Raw genomic sequence first — 17,713 nt, forward strand, 5'->3', positions numbered from 1 at the left:
CTTTATAAATAATTAATCTTCTATTAAATAATAATCCTAACCTTTCTAATAAGGTAACTTATAAGAACACACATTAGAAAATGCTTTGGGCGACTTTGATCCATTTAACCCAGTTGAACCCGTCTAATTACCAGCCGGCCATAGGCAATAAAGTAACCACAACAGATCCATTTTTAGGTAGATGGGTCTAAACTGCCCTCTCCGTTTCTGCAGAAATGAAACGATTTGTACCTGAAGTGGAGAAGAAGCCACTGGCCTTCTCTTGCCACTGAGGTGAAACGACTGAAGGCATTATCAGCTGATTTCAGACACCAAATAGGAATCTTTTCTTATTCAGTTAGTAATATTTTCTTCAAGTAATTGGAAAGATTACTCCTTTATCACTAGAAAGCTCAAACAAGGCCTGCAAAGTTCATATCCAAATCCTACGTTAAACAATCGTGCACGATAATAAGCGAATTCTAAATCAATGCAAGTTTGACACTTCAAATCATATTAGTAACCACTAAAGCATAACAACCTTAAACGAGCATACACGTATCGTTCGTTATATCGCATTAATAAAACGACAGGGTATGCAGATTAACAAGGTAACTAAGTCTTTCATTCATAATAATCAAAGCTGATTGTTCCTTAAATTACCAATTTTTTTAATTAATGAGCAAAGTTTCCACACAATATCTTAACTTTTGATATTTATTCAACAAAAAAAAAGATACTGATCAAAATCATTAAGTTTTTTTTTTCTTTTTTATTTCATTTTCAAATAAAAAAAATTACAGACTATTTAATCCCTAAGCAAGATTATCCTCAACAACTAACATCAAAAAAAAAAAATTACTACATGAATTAGAGCCGCAAAGCTTTAATTCTTGTATTAAAAATTAAATATAAATAAGCAAATAATAGATACATATATATATATTGGAAAAATAGAATGAATAGAAATAAATGGAGGTTTTAATACCTTTGGAATTGATAAGCAGATATTACGTAGGGAATAATAATGAAGAAAAACAGCTAAAAATCAAAATAAAGTTTTTAATTTGTGTGATGATTCGGCTTTTTTATTTATTTAATTAATTAATTTGGTGTGAGAAAGTGACAGTAGGCAGGAAGAGGATAAATATTGACTAAAAATTATGTTGACTAATTAATTACAATCAACGGTTAGATCTTAGCCAATTCAGCTGGTGGTGTAAGATTACTTTGTGGACTTGAGCCTATCAGAATGTTTGTACTTAGCAGTTATTCTTTTCTGGATGTTTCCAACGGATTTGACTTAATTATAACAGTGTAGTTTTCTTTTTTTTTATAAAACAAACTACCTTTTTATTTTTTAACCATTTATCTATAAAAAGATTTAAAAAGATAGAAACTGCTACTCGGTGTCTCCTTGCGCGAGCTTTGAGCACCAATACCTCGACAGTGTATGGGGAGGTTTAGATGTATGTAGACCTTACCTCTACCTAAGTTTTCTACTTAAATGGTAGAAAAGGCCTTCCAACCTTTGCATGAGATGGAGATTGAACCCATGACCTCTATCTTCAGAACCCAAGGTGTTTCCAACCATGGTGCTTTATTAACCTTTTCATCTTTAAAAAACAATAAATATTTTGGACCTTTAACACATATATTACATCTATCCAAAATACCTTAGATTATTTTACTTCTTATCTATTCAAACTTCTTTCTCCATTATTCACTAATTTAAATATTTTCACTTAATATACTTATATAATACTTTACTCTAATTATCTATAGCATTATCTTTCGACTCTTATAATAACTATATTAGCTCCTTTTACATCAATTATATTTATATTAATAACCACATTGTTACTGCCGTCGTCACTATCACCATACGCATGCGCCGTCACCGCCGCAACTACTGAACGTCGCTGTCATCGTTGCTGCATTGCACGATTACCCTCTAGGTATTAATAAACGAGGTTATTAACTTATTAATGGTGGAAGCAATATAGAATTTAGCTTGCAGGGGTTTTTCATAAAATAAGCCTCAAAACCTACATATGTTCAAAGAGGTTTATATATACATTTTACTTGAGTAGGTTTCTTAAAAGTGTTTATATAAGCTTCATTAATACTTTTTTTACTTTTAAAGGGATTCAAAAAGCCACTAATAGTATATAGAAGATTTCTAAACAGGGAAGCAAACATCAAATCTTCTAAAAACAAACACTATTGCACATACCGTCGTTTTCAGAAAAAGGAAAACATATTTTTTTTTTATAAATAGAACACATCCTAAAAGCTAAGTTATACGGAAATTATCAAATATATAATTTTGAAAAGTTGAAATTGTGTCCATATCGCCAGTATTTTGCAATTTTTAAACAGGTTGATATCTAAATATGTATATCATTAATTTCATTTTGTAGTTCTTTTCAAGATAAAAGAACTTAACGCAGGATAGCCAGTAACAAACTATGGTATCCGTATTGCTTACTGTATATAAACTTACTTAATTACAGTATTAAAACTCAAACAGTCAAACAACATAAACGGTTTTTCGAGAATGGGGCATTTAAAATAATCACTGGTTCCAAATTTGGAACTTCAAGATCTCGAAGGTTTTCGATTATCTACATATATAGCCTGAACAAGAAGTTGGGCTGCAATATAGACCTAGTCATATCATTAATTAATTTGATTTTGTAATAATTCTTATTAACAAAAAAGAAATTAACGTAGTATAGCAAATAACGAAAGATGGTATCCATCAGTAAAATGAAAAGAAACATGTTTTATAAAACTCAAACAACATAACTGAAATTTAAGGAATGGGACATTTAAAATAATCGTGCCACTTTTTAATAAAAGGCAACTCAGCTGGATTCAAGTTTGGAAGTTCACGATCTTGAAGGTAATCGATTATATTCATAGTCTTACCAAGAAGTTGGGCTGCAACATGAACACTCGCCTCCCTTTTCTCAATGGCATTTGTGTGGCATTTCAATGCTATGACTTGGGGTAAGTTGGTGAGACAAGCAGCTAATATGTCGGAGATCATTGATGATAATCGCCTAAATAGTTGCTCTTGGCTTACCTCGTCAATATAGGCATAGTAGAAAAGTAGGATTGCTTGGGTGATGCGATACATTGAATTGGCAGAAAGAGACCTACGGATGGAGTTATCATTTGGGACATCATCATTCACATTTTCCACCTTGGTGATCAGGTTTTTAGCTGTATCCGTGAACCATTGAAGTATTTGTTCTGCCGAGTTTACTTGGGTAGCAGTGTTTTGCAGGTTGTTTCCTAACCATTTGTAGTGCACTTCAACTTCTAGCCATAACATTTTAGACGCCTTTTGAAGGTTTACATAATCATCACTGGAATTGAGGCTTTCTTCGATAAGTATGACATATGAAAGACCTTCACTCACACCGGTCAACAACTTATCAACTACGTCTTTTTTGATGTTAGGAAGAGAAATGGCAATGGCTGTCAGATTTACCACCGTCAAACTCCAACAATCTAAGTATTCATCTACAAGTGAAGGTGGAACGTCATGCATGTCATACATTCCAACTCCTTCAAAACCGCTAGATTCCTTCAGAAGCTTCATTAGATCAGTAGGTTGATGCTTTTCGGACTTTTGGATCAAGTGGTTCATAGATTTTGAAATGACTTTCAGTGTTCTATCAGCAAGCTCCACATTATTTTGAAGTTGCAAAACATACTCCTTTAGATCTGTGTTGTCTTGTAATTGTTGAGGTTCTTCTTCTACCAGAAAACATAAGGCACTAAACATGGCCTTTAACCACTTGGAGCAGAACAAAACACAGATAACAAAAGGTATTGGGATTAATGATGCCATCTTGCATGTTACCACAATTGCCATCTGAAGTCCTATACAGATACTAAGTATTAGTACTTTCATATTGTGAATGACTATTTTGCATCTCCGGCTTTTGATTGAAAATGGCATACTGCTCCATTTCCAATCGTATAGCTTCTGTGTACAGTAGCTCTCTACTTTAAAGACATTGACATGGCTACAAATCCATCTTGTGGAAAACTTTAAGTTTAAGGATGCAAAACATCTAGAAACGGGGGCAATTGTACCCATAAGTACCCCTAAAAGTTGCATTGAGAAGATTACTGTAGTAGACCACTTATAATCTGATTCACGGTACCATGTACCTTTATGGTTGTATGAAATGTCAATAAAAAGTAGAACAGTGGTTATAGCACATATTACCCCAGCAGCAGAGCTTGTAGCAGAGCATGCTACCATGAACTGAGGGTTGCCGGTTCCTGCAATGATCCAATGGTTGTTCACATGTTGCTTTAGCTTCTTAACCGTTAGTAGTCCTGGTTGTTGCACTGCTAACTCATTCAAAGCTTTTTCATGACTATCTTGGTATTTTGACTCCAGTATTTGTTTAGACTTCAGAATTGTTAAAGCTGAACTCATATATATCATAAGCAGCAAGATCAACATAACCACAACAATGGTTGCTACAGAAAAATTGTTATAAAGTAGAACACCGGTTTGTAATTGAATACAAACATTCACAACCATGGTGATTACTAAAATACCCAAAGCTATGATGTTTGTGAGAAGTTCCTTGCCATCCATGGATGCTAGGGAAGGCAATAAGTTGGCCATCATGGTGCACATAAATACCATGCTTGCGAACTTTGCAGAACCTAGCTTTTGATTATTTAGATCCATGGGTAGCTTCATTGCGACAGCTATCACAGAGAGAGAAGCGGCATTTAGAGTGAAATACTTACATGGAAACCATAATTTTTTGTTTTCAAAACCAATGAATAGATCAGCCAACATCGGTAAGATGCAGAAAAGAGTAGCTACTGCGATATATATCCCAATCAAAATCATAGGTTCACCAAACCTTTTTTGTTCATCTCTTTCCTTGATCAAGTAGTTAAAGAAATCAAAAGTATTGTATGTAATGTTGTGGCAATTATACAGGTCAGTTATAACCTGGTAATAGTTTGTCGAATAGGCCTTCATAAGGGAAATAATTCAACTAGCAAGTTAATTTACAGATAAGGTAAAGGTCGAAAGATGGAAGGAAGTGAATATATTATGGAAAATACAACATTTGTTCTCAAAAAGGCTTCAATGTATTCATTCAAATGAGTTTGTTATAATATATAATTGTGCTGTTGAACTTGGACACCAATGAACTGAATGACCTGATATCTGGTAATTTCCAGCCACTTTCCAGCAAATTGCATGGAGGTTCAGTCATTGTAAGTTGACATTCTTGCTATCAAGTCAACCATCTCACTCCAATAAATCAATCAGGGCCCAGGCATCATTTCTAGTTCACATACTTATTAATCATGTTATCCAATGTCTGCACATGTGAATGTAAATTTGGCCAACCAAACTAAATTGGTCTTGGTGATTTTAGTGTGAATGAATTGGTCATTTAGTGAGATTGTGGTAAACTTAAGATCAAGTGATTTTGAGTTAAGCTTTGTTACAAGTTAGGAGAGTGTGGAGTGCACTCGTATTCATGCATAAGAAAACCAAGTTGTGTAAAGGCGGAAATATGGGCATGTTAGACTTGTTAGGCATCAGCTCGATACAGGTTAGGTCTGGTTGGATCAGGTTGATCCAGAACTTATTTGTTGTTTCTTAGATAAGTAGTTAGCTTGTTCAATATGATTACAAAAACGATATCCTTAGAATGAAAAATCATACTTAAGCGCTTAAAGATACAAATGTATGCACAAATATTACACTTTGAATGATATGGCCCGTTTGACCTGTTCATTTCAGTTAACTCAATTAAAAAGTTTGATTCCATCATATGACCCATGAGATGGGTCATATTCTGAATATGATAGCCATCCTTGAAAGATAGATCTCTGGTCTTGAGCTTTCATGGACCATGGATCATCACTACACCAATCTTCAAGATTCCGGGCTAGCTAAATCATGATCATCAAACTCCCCACATCATTAGGTCTTTTTTTTTGGTCACATTTCTTCAAGTTTCTTACATATCTGCTTTATGTTAGGCCTCAGAGAAGGAGATGGAGAGCAACAATCCATTGCCAACTGAAAGAATCGCAATACACGTTCTTCATTTGTTAAATTTCCATTACCATTGTTTTCATCCATTAGAATTTCAGGATGATATAAATCCGATATTTGGTTATTCAAGATTGCATTCCTCAAGGAACTTTGTATATATGAATCTCGATCAGGGTTTGGTTTCTTGTTAACTGGCCCTTTCCCGGTAATTAATTCTAGTAAAATAAGCCCAAAATTGTAAATATCAGTCGACTCACTTATATCTTCCATGTTGATCAATTCGGGTGCTCTATATCCCTCAATGGCAGCTGATTCCAACATTTCTTGAGCTGCAAATGGTTTCAATAGCGTCTGCAGACCAAAATCTGATAGAACCGGGTGTTGGTTTTGGTCTAAAAGAATGTTTTTTGACTTAAGATTTCCGTGGATGATTGGACTATGCAGCTCGGTATGTAGATAATGCAATCCTCTTCCTATGCCCGTTGCTATAGTGGAAATTACTGTCCATTTGTGACATTCGCCTCTTCCATCTGCCCAAATTAAAAAATCAAATTAAGTAGTTAGTTTAAGTTTAATAAGTGGCTTATGCAGAATTTATGCAAATATGAGTAGAATTGGACCAATATTTGACACATAAACCTTTGATGAAAATATATATAATACTACAAATTTAGATTGATTTTATGAAAAAATATGCTGTGTGTATATATTCAAATTCAAAATACATAGATATATCCATGAAAAAAGTAAGGAAATTTACCATTTATGAATTGAGCCAAATTTCCCCTCTCATAGAAAGGATGAACAACAAGTTTCTCACCTCTAGGCCCAGAATAGAACCCAAGAAGAGGGACCAAATTAGGATGTCTTACTGAGCCCAAAAGTTGCACCAAATGTGACAACTCTTGCACCTTTTTTGTACAAGTTGGTCTCAGAAATCTCAAACAAACAACTGAATCATTCATCACCAAATTTGCTTTATACAATGTCCCATAACTTGATTTCCCAATCACTTCCCCAGGAGCATCCAATATATCAAGACTTGTTAGATTTTCACCACCATTAAACCGAATCAATTCCCCAACGTTGTCCATTGTTTGCACGCCTTTTCCTTTAGTATCGATGCTTGCTTCATTGTCCCATGATTCATCTTTTCCGGACCTTTTTCTTCTAAAGAAATATAGTAAAGCCAGAATGATGAATATAACGAAAGAAATGGATAATGTACTCACTATTAGTACAAGTTTGTGCCTATTCTCCATGTTGGTATATATTTCAAAGAATCAAGAAATGTAACCACCCAAGGAAAAAAATGTGTCAATCTCTGCTGGGGTCTAACAGAATGACTTTTCAAAGGGAGAGAATGTCTAGCTCAAGATTAGTGAGATGGTGGATCGCGACCCCAAATGCATGGGCTAGAGAAACCAAATGTGACCCAGAACACGTCTGTAACCACAATGTTTATATGCTTAACACGGGACGTAGGACTAAAAAAATTTCAAGAAAAAAAGTATCATCTCTTTTTTTTTCTTAAAGATTGATGGAGGTGAAGTGCTGGCTGATCGCATAGACTAGAGAAACCAAAGCTGTCGATGGGTTTCATGGCTAAAACGTGTTAAAAAAAAAATCTGATCTTTATTAGTATACGATCAAAGGCTAAAATGAATGTGTGTTCAAGGATTACTGCAAGAAGGTGACAATTGATCAAGTCATACTAGTCTCGCGTATTTCGGCTGATATGAACCTAAAATGAATGTGTGTTTTGGATATCATGAAAAGAGAAAGAGAGAGAGAATTGTAAGTTGTCAATTGTATAATAATGTTTGGAGGATGAAGTGTTTTAGATAGGATTAATTCTTGATAAGGAAAATGGTAAGCTAGAAGGGATTCTTAGCTTTTGATGGAATGAGTCATGTATATGTCAAATAAGGTTAAGGTATCTAGCTACTTGATTCAGTTTCAAGTCTTCCAAAAGCCATATATGACTACAATTTCTTGTATCAAACATAAAGCTGGTACCAGGATCTTTAGTAGTATTGCTTAATTAACGTCTCTATTTTGGATCAATTCATCTCTCGTTGTTGATGTTTTTTTTCGACTTCATTTAATTTTGATCTGTTGACGTTTAAATCTCAGTTGAAACATGTCTAGTTAATTAAGTGTTGATAGTCCGTATTATGAAGACGTTACAAAATATAAATATGTACTCTTCTAGTGGGCTAGGCTAGGCTAATAAAGACCGATCGAGCCTATGACTACATACTACGTTTAAAGCATTTATATTTGTACAAATTAACAATTAGTAGTAGTAGTACAAAAAGGATAGACTATAGACGTGAGTGATGAAATACCCATATAATTTGAAGTTATTATTTTATATTCATGCATGTTGATAAAATAAATATGTTTATTTTTTTTATTGTATTTTTTTTAGAACGGCAATAAATATGTTTAGTAATACACAATTTGAATTTGAATTGTCTATAGAATCAAAACGTATATATATGGTCAACTGCTGTTCTGAGATTTGGAAGGTGCAAAGTTTTTAGGCTTTTAGTTGGTGCCATGTTTTAGGAACATGTTTGGTCAACAATTCATTACAAGAAGGTTCATATAATTGAAGGCACCATTCCAAAGTATTTGTACCAATTTTTATTTTCTATGCTTCGAACTATCTTTTTTCTAAAATATTTATCGTTCATTACTCTTTCTTTAAAACATGTATTTTTCTATGTAGTTTGGCCCATACTTGGTTACAGCTAGCGATAAAATCTGAACACGTTCACAAAATTATCTATATACCCTTGAAAATTGTTAAAACTTATTCAATAACTTAAAATTTTAAATGCAAAATGATTTAACAAAACTAAATTCGATTAAGTTAAAATTACATTAGAGTTCGTATAAATCTCTTTTTTTTTTTGTACTGTTATCACTGTTACATCAACGGTTATGTTGTTAACTTTTAAATTGAAAAAACTATATTCTTGAATTTCTTAGTCTATTTCTTAATTATTTTTTTTATAAAAATATAACAAAAAAAAAATGATGACACAGAAAACTACTGATATAGTGTTTCACAACTCAAAACATAGGTTCCATTTAATTCAAGTCCTGATGATCTTGTGAAATTAACCATTGTTTCACACCAGTGCCAACGCCCAGATAATTCCTTACAATTACAACTAAAACAAACTACAGTACTTTCTTTCCTTTTTATGTTCAAAAATCCATTGGTTAACGAGTTCGCCCATCATCTGCCTCCGTCTTCAGTTACCAGTACTAAAGCTTCGTTCAAACTTCCAATACCACGGTGGCAACAAACTCTTTTCCCTTTGTTTTGGCAAAATACATTCATTTTGAAAGCTAAAATGCTTTACCTTATCAACTAGAGGATTTATACTTGTTGTAGACAAAACAAAGGTTTATTAAAGAAAACATCTATGCTACCATCCTTCATAGCTAGTGTGCTACTATCACCATAGTCTGAATTGTTAAGGTTTTGGGTTCTCAAGAGAGGTGAACATGAAGTTTCCAGTAAACATAGCTTCTTTATCTGCACATCAACATGCATATTCTAACATTAGAGGGAGAAAGCGATGAAAAAAACTATTGGGCGATTGAAAAAAAAAAAGGCAAATAAAATTTAATATTTGCGGTTAAATAGTGCTTTACCGATACAAATAGATCTGTCAATCTGTGACATGAACCTATTTTGATGCATTAACCAGGTACCCAACCAGCCCATTTCACCACCTCTACTCGAGCTTTTGTACTACATTCAATGCAACAGGTACTAATGTCTACTGGTAACTCGATGCGGACCTTAAATCCATGTGATTGATAAATATGTCGATTTAGGTCATGTTTAATCTTTGAAAGGTCAAAGGGGTAGAACTCAAGAATTTAACTAAAATATTAATGAACCATAAGGGTTGAAAGTCATCCAAAGTTTATTTAAATGTTGAGAAACCTCCTAAGTCAATTTATTTAAACAGAGTTCGACTGTTTTGTAATAACATAATGTTTGTAAGCATATGTCTACTACATTATATTTATATAAAAAATGCGGCCAAATCAGTATTCATCACGGCTACCCATTTTGCCCCTAATTCATTCGTGGCGGTTACCCGAAGTCCAACTAGGAAACATCAAGGTCACTACTCTCCAGGCCAGGGAAAGGTTTTGAATTCTTTTCTTGTGATGAAAAATGATCAACGGTTTATTGATTTAATTTGCAATCAACTAATCTAACACCATTGACTTCACTCCTGATTGTGGACATTAAACACCTTGTCACCTTTACTATGTCAGATTGTGGACATTAAACACCCTGTCACCCTTTAGTATGTAAGACTAGACTTAGGCATTGATCCATATTCTGAAAGAAAAGATTGTTACAGTTATCCAGCATCTAAGCCGGCTTTTTTGTTTTTTTCTCTCTTAACAGTTACTTTCTAAAACTCTACTTATAACTTAAGTGATCTCGTGTCTACGTGTACTAGCTAACTGACGATTTATGCAATAAGAAATTAAGAATTTTAGCAAAAACTTGAAACTTTTCATTATTTGGGTAAATTTTCAATTTAAGTTTACGTTTCTTTAATATAGATAGCCATGAATTGAGGTTAGTTTGATTTCAGTCTACATGTTCCCTTTGCTACTCCTTATCTACAAGCATTATAGACACTTGACCACTAATCAAGATTTTCTATTGAAAAATCCCATGTCACATGTTGCAGTACTGTTAGTAGAACTGTGAAAAAGGAAAATAGAGGTACCTGTTAATGACAAGCAAGTACATTCCCGTCGAACATATCTTGTGAAAGCCTGAAATTTTCAAACAGAACATTTAAAATACTAATGTACTACATGTAGAGACACTAGATACTGACCATTGACCTCATGACAAATGATAGCAGTATAGCACATTCCTTCGCTAACCCAATGGCCAGGACAACTATCCCAAATGTCAAGTGATTACTATATACTAAATTGTAGACAATTAAAGAAAATGTACTAAAACTAATGCAACAACTTACCATGACAGAAGGTAATGCAGCGGCATCCAGCTTTGATGAACCATCTTCAGCAAAGACATTTCTAGAGAGCACCACAAATGATTAGTAAAAACCACCCAATCTCAAAAGTGATAATCATTTGTAATGAATTCCTTACTTCCAAATTGCATTCTGCAAGTCACCGGGTTTAGCTTCCGGGAGCATGGCTGTATCAAAAGCAACAATGTTTCCATAGAATACTTTTTCTAACTCCCTCATCCATTTTGACAACAGTAAATTAACCTACACTCAAGTAAGAGAGAAACATAATCTTCAGGAATTAGTCACCAGAAATGGACCATTTAAATTACGATACAACACATTCCCATAGCCTGAGAAAGCTAACATGCTTAAAGATACTCGAAACCCCATTGTCAATTTGTCATGCAATATTTGAATATTTTTCATTTTTTTGGATTTTCCATGCAAAAAATAAGATTACTTGACAAAGCTTATGCATTACATAAAAATATCAACTTATTGTACTACTGCATCTTTACAAAGATGTACATTTAATGAATATGCAACTGGATCTGCCACAAACCATACCTAAACTTGAGATTCTAATATTGCTCCAAATATAACCTCTCTTCCAATGTATCATCTATATTGTCATCTAAATTTGTTAATAGTTATTCTAATACTTCCCTTAGCATTGATCAGAGTCACTTTCTTAGCATTGATCAGAGTCACTTATTGCAACTATTATGGTTGACAAAGGATATGACTAACAAGATTACATATGCAAACATGAAAATACTGAAACTTAGTCCAATTCTATTTCAAAGAATTCACAAATCTCTAGCAGATAGCAAGCACATTCATGCTTTGAGATAAAATCAGCAACTCTAACATAATAACATATCATAACTAAATCTTTTCTACAATTAAAGAAGCACAGATAACATAAAGATGTGAACTACTAGTTAAAGAGCCAATCAATGCAGAAAACTAACCCCAGCTTTGGAGACTCTTGTCTCTAAGTCATGATTATAAATCTCATACACATACTGTCCCAATTCAACACCTTCCTGTCCTTCGGCTTTCAGGCGACGTAAACAAAGCCACATGTGTATCATAAGCATAGAGAAATTTGTTCTAAAGGTTCTTTCCAGGCTGAAAACTGCATGTCAAAGTAACATTTATCCATTTGAGTACGCTAAACATAGAATAGTGAGAAAAAAACAAGCAAATAAATCGACATCTGGGACCATCGATCCACTTAGTTAATGGTATGTGAAGTTGTACTTCCTCCATCTAGAAAAAATTCCACATTTCCCAGTCACAATCTAACACATTGTCTTTGTTCCAGAAGCATTATATTGAAATTTTAGTTACTGAACTAATAGTGATGCATCTTCCTTAAACTGGTGGCCTAGCAAAGTTTTGCATTTATATTGTGATGGAACTGCTTATCATAATCTAATCAGCCATTCACATCGGTCAGATAAACAAAAGTTAAGCAGTAAAAACTAAAAAAAAAACTTAATATGGTTGACATACAGCTCTGATCTTTGTTTCAAAACTCTTATGAGCATTGTAACTTAAATAGTTGAGCTGTATAAGGTTAAAAAATATCTTAAACTCCCCTCTACATACCCTTTTCCGATAAGTAGCAATATACCAAACAAGTATACTCAAATGAGAGAAACCTTATTGTTAGGAATCTCCGTCTAGTAGTTTGCTGTACTGTATAAAACTCCAAGAATGTGGCCAAATCATACTTTATATTTTTTGGAATGCAGAATCTATCTGGTTCACCAAACTTAAACCTAAGGTCACATACAAACAATAGATTGAGGCATCGAACATTGTGTTAAGACAAATGCAAACAACAATCCTAGGGATCAAATTTTGATTGCCCTATCACTGGTCATGAATACTTTTAATTGGAATTTGGTGAGGTGGTAGGTACGGCTTGAAACAAGGGTAAAGAAAGATATCATAAGACTTGGTAATACCATTGACAAACATAGAATCACATTCTCATCATCAGTTTGAGAAGGTGGGTAATAGAGAAAGCAATCGACTTTGGGAAGACTCTTAATGTGAAGTGGGTCGCCAACTCATGAATCTTTAACTCATTGTAGAGTGAATGGAAGGTCGGTGAATGATACATGTCCTAATCCTTCTGTTCAGGAGGGATGGTGATTGGGCGTGAAGAACGCCTCCTAACGTACTTTTCACAAACATTTCATCTATTCTTAGAAATTTTGTTCAGGTAATATTTTTAGAAGTGAGACATTTAAAGTAAAGCTTATGTAATGTAAGACAGAAAATATGAGGATTGTGAGTTTGGAGATTATCATCAATGGAGCACATGCAATGAAAATAAGTTTGTGTGTATGTACAACACCCCTAAACAAGCTACGAACGATAGAAATAATCAAGCACAAAGAGTGATGGTTGCTTTGATGATCAGTCCATTATGAAAGAGCAAGACAGAAGATGTTAGGGGGTCTTTGGTTTCATACGTGAAATCACTATGGGTTTAGGTGAGTAGGAATGGGGAATGAGTTTTGAAACCCACCGCCCATGGTGGTGGTTAATGTGTCTATCTTGATAAGTTTGATGCCCAATTTGTAATCTCAAAGATATCAGCTAGATACTTTCAATCGAAATGCAAGTTATTTTTCATTCCAGTACCTATAAACCAAGCAGTCAAGCACAATCTTGATCACATTCTCCCCTACAATCCTAAGATTCGTCCCATTTCGCTAAACAGGTAAACATCGGGGTATGGTGGGACCTCATCGTCCATTAATGTCATCACAAAAGCTCGACTTACTGTTCATCCAACAAATGGGTATATATTGTCCTATCTTGGACGATGTAGAAATGAAGAAACAGAATCAGACACGCAGATCAAGTTAAAGGTTAGCAAAAATAGATGATGTTATCAGCCCAACTGTTCAAAGGGATCCTTTCCATTAGATTACAAGCCAGTAACAAGAATAGTTGAATTAGGTTATATATTTATGTACTGCATTGCTTAAGGTGCCTGGTATATTTATGTAGTAGATAATGTTAGGCAGTTCATTATGGTAATATGTTTTGGAGACCATTGTTATACTTCCTGTTTAACCTATACTTGAGATGAATAGTTAGCATAATTATTTGCTTTACACACACCATCATGGCATCATTCATTCCAATACCATAGTTCATCTTTAATTTAAAATATCAAACTCATAGATCACTCCTACTAAACTCTTTATAGACACTAACTAATTCTGATTTTAGAGTATGTCACCTCATTCACATAAAACTTCAAAGAAAGTACTCTATCATGTACATTTATCGAATAGTAATAATAAAAAATGACTAACCATCATAAATGGCTGGTTTATCAACTTGAGAAACAACGCGACGGTAGATAACATTTGCTTGCCGAATAGACTTGCTTTGTTTGCTGTAGAATAGCATCATTTTAAGAAGAAAATGACGGAGACCTTCATAAGTAGGTTCCTCAATCCTCAGAGGAGAATCAGGTGGCAATGCTAAAGAGCATGGCTTAGCACGGAACAGCTTATTCAGATTTACCTGCAAATACCAGATTCAATAATACATAAATAACATAATTTAATCAAAAACACAGATAACCCATTAGAAATGTGACATGTCATCCCCCCCACCCCACCCCCTTTTCTCTCCCTCTCACATCACCACAGCTGGATTTCCACAGAACACCAGCAGAAACCCCCCAAAAAGATTAACAAAAAACTTACTGAATCCATTTCTTACAGTCATTTTGCACAAGTACCATACGCTATATAATAATGATTAAAACTGGTATCACTATTAAATTTTAGAAAGTTAAGAGCATCCTTACCACCTATTTGATATAACTAACAGTAAATGCTTATTATAATATCTTTTTTTTTTTTGGAATATATATAACAATAAGTTTGAGAATTATATAAAGGCACAAGCAGAGAACAACAACAACAATAGCATGCCCAATCCCGCCGTGGACAGGGTCTGGGGAAAATAAAGGATTAAAGGGACAAGTGCATCAAAATGTATTAAGCTTGTCCCATTTGCTATTGACTGGTATTTAAGTCTCGAAACCTCTATTGTATGCATCAAGCTTTCAATTCATTACTATTGTATGTATCCAATTACCGCTTAACCAAGTAACAACCTTTTTACCTGATGTGGTAGCCCTATAAGTTGCCACATCAGCAGAACCGGTGTCATTTCAACGTTTTACAAGTTATAAGAGATCACATACATAGAATGAGAACATTTTTAGTATGATATAAACAATAGAGAATCTGGGAGCTAAATACACACACAAATACATATAATAACAAAACGGAATTAAAAAAAAGGTCGAGGCTTTAACTAATGGGTAGTGATATGTACACCACCTACTTTTAGCCATATACCACCAAACATGCTTCACGGTTTTGTACAGTACAACACTCTAAAACACATTTGGTGGTGTACAGATCATCACCCCTAACTAATACTGTAACAATAAAATCTTATCAAATTATGATCTAAATCAAGAAAGTAGTATAATATATATATAAACAAAATTTGAAATGAGGTTAGTACGGTACCTCTGATTTAGCAGAAGAGACATCAGGCGGCAGTTCGACAGCGGTGGCGGCAGCAACCTTGGAACTTTGTCGGTATGGCGGTGATAGATACAACAAATGTTTATTAGGAATGGAGAAATCATAGGATTTGGTTTTTTGTCTGGAAATGATATTTGTAAGACTTCTGCTCCATCGAGGCATCATTTTTGACAACAATACACCTAGTTATAAAAAGACAATATATATTGTGAATTATTATGAATATAAATATAGATATAGAGAGAGATATATGGTGAAGAAATGTATTACGTGTAGCAGCAGGAGGTGGTGATGATGGTGGCAAATGGAGAGATTTAAACTCTCTTGTTGGAGATCTTAAACCCTAAAACTTACCATAAAAATGTATGAATAGATTCCACTTTTCACCAGCTACAAAGAATTACTCCCTACATCTTAAAAAGAAAATATTTTAAGTATGGAATGAGCATTTGGACCCAAACTCGTGACCCGACCCGCCCGAAATACTAACGGTTTGGGTCATGGGTCATGTTTTTAGTGTATTCACGGGTCGGGCCCATGACCCACCCGTGACCTATTCGGCTCCCGGGCCGGGTCACAGTTCTATTTTCCATGCTTTCGAGGGTCACGGGTCGCAGGTCGCGAGTCAGGTCAGGTTTCGACCGGTGCATATCCCTATTTTAAGGGGGTGTTTTGTAGCATTAAATTATAAAGATTAGAAATGTAATATCGAATGAAAATAGTCAAAAAGATAATGAGTATTTAAAAATAAAATAAATTCTGAACAGAAATTGGTTATAAAAGAAATACAAAATTTTTTAATTTATAATCAAAATTTACCCATATAACTCAAAAAAAAAACTTTTTCATTTTCAATCATTCTTTATAATTTGTAGATAATGAAGACCTACTTTTCAATTTTTGATTTCATTTTTGGTGCAATCAAACAATAGAAGTGTTATTCATTTCCTTTTTTCCCTTTCCATTCTATTAAACCAAACTTCGTCTTTCATCTCCAAAAACCATTGTATATATCACTAATCCAAACCACGCTGTTTAATTCACATTTGTCGCATAACATTAATTTATGGACTCAAACATTTTTTAAAATTATATAAATAATTCCTCAATCCTTGCGTTATCATACAGACAAGCTTGACTCGTTTCCTTACGGCTTAAAACGTTAGTAATGATGTTGGCTTAGCCGGGATAGTACTTTATCCCATAGTGTAATCAATGAGCAATTCCAAATGACGTCTTTGTCTCATATTCAACATCTTCTAATTGAAGATGTGTTGCAAGATTTTATGATGAGTCTATACTACTCTATACCGTATAAATAATGCCTCCAAATTTTCAGCATGAACACAACCACTCCTGATTTTAAATCGTGGGCTATATAGTTCTTTTCATGTACTTTTAGGCGCCTAAACGCATTGACGATCACTTTGTCTTTCTCCATCAACACATATGGAATTTTCAAAAAATATCAATAAAACTAAATAAACTTTCTGAAGTATCATGAACAATCAATGAACAATGTCAACAATAATATTAAATCCCGCTCATTGATGTCGGTATAATAGGGGGTGTATGAGTGGAAACTCTCGCGTTTCATGTACCGTTTTGGTACCCAAAGCACACACCACATAAAATTCATGCCTAGTGACTCATCACTCTCACACATAGATCACAAGATATAGTTTTTCCACTTGCCTTTGGCAAGATTTGAACCTATGAGTTAAAGGCTCACAGCCTTCACTTATTGGCTCATGTAGTCACATGGTAACGGTATAATATAAATAGGGTAAACTTTAAAATCCGCATGTTTTGAATCTTTGCACGCGTCATCTCTCTCTAAAGATTATAGCAAAATTCTGTTAAAACCCTAATTGCGAATCACGTGAGCCCAATTTTGTCATTTTCATCTTACGCCTTCCGTTAATCATTCTTGTGGTGTTTTTTTAGTTCCAAAATCATCAATGCGGGTTTTACTTCGTATATTCGTCCCTATCATTAAATCAAAACCTACTTCAGTTAATTAC

At 34.1% G+C, this 17,713-nt stretch overlaps 4 protein-coding genes across 4 annotated transcripts in view; all 4 read right to left on the reverse strand.

The window, feature by feature from the left end:
• The window catches only part of LOC122588703 (uncharacterized Rho GTPase-activating protein At5g61530), a 3,092-nt gene extending 2,592 nt beyond the window's left edge, over positions 1 to 500 (reverse strand). The window contains exon 1 of the mRNA XM_043760876.1: positions 194 to 500. Within this exon, the coding sequence (XP_043616811.1) occupies positions 194 to 292 (99 nt within the window). The 5' untranslated portion in view covers positions 293 to 500. The remainder of the gene's footprint in view (positions 1 to 193) is intronic.
• Positions 501 to 2,797: 2,297 nt separating this feature from the next.
• Positions 2,798 to 4,819, reverse strand: LOC122588714. The gene has a single exon (XM_043760887.1). The coding sequence runs from the start codon at positions 4,817 to 4,819 to the stop codon at positions 2,798 to 2,800; it is 2,022 nt and encodes a 673-aa protein (XP_043616822.1).
• An 823-nt stretch (positions 4,820 to 5,642) lies between these two features.
• On the reverse strand, positions 5,643 to 7,305 carry LOC122588723 (probable leucine-rich repeat receptor-like protein kinase IMK3). The gene is made up of 2 exons (XM_043760898.1): positions 6,804 to 7,305; positions 5,643 to 6,573 (listed from the first exon to the last, which is right to left on the reverse strand). The coding sequence occupies exons 1-2, from the start codon at positions 7,303 to 7,305 to the stop codon at positions 5,987 to 5,989; spliced, it is 1,089 nt and encodes a 362-aa protein (XP_043616833.1). The 3' UTR covers positions 5,643 to 5,986.
• Positions 7,306 to 9,113: 1,808 nt separating this feature from the next.
• On the reverse strand, positions 9,114 to 16,070 carry LOC122579708 (ubiquinol-cytochrome-c reductase complex assembly factor 1). The gene is made up of 8 exons (XM_043751933.1): positions 15,960 to 16,070; positions 15,672 to 15,871; positions 14,433 to 14,646; positions 12,060 to 12,226; positions 11,222 to 11,346; positions 11,086 to 11,146; positions 10,825 to 10,873; positions 9,114 to 9,599 (listed from the first exon to the last, which is right to left on the reverse strand). Exons 2-8 carry the CDS (start codon positions 15,852 to 15,854, stop codon positions 9,538 to 9,540), a joined length of 861 nt encoding a protein of 286 aa, XP_043607868.1. The 5' UTR covers positions 15,855 to 15,871; positions 15,960 to 16,070; the 3' UTR covers positions 9,114 to 9,537.
• Between the last annotated feature and the right edge of the window lie 1,643 nt (positions 16,071 to 17,713).

Source organism: Erigeron canadensis, chromosome 1 (assembly GCF_010389155.1).
Source record: "Erigeron canadensis isolate Cc75 chromosome 1, C_canadensis_v1, whole genome shotgun sequence".
NCBI lineage: Eukaryota > Viridiplantae > Streptophyta > Magnoliopsida > Asterales > Asteraceae > Erigeron > Erigeron canadensis.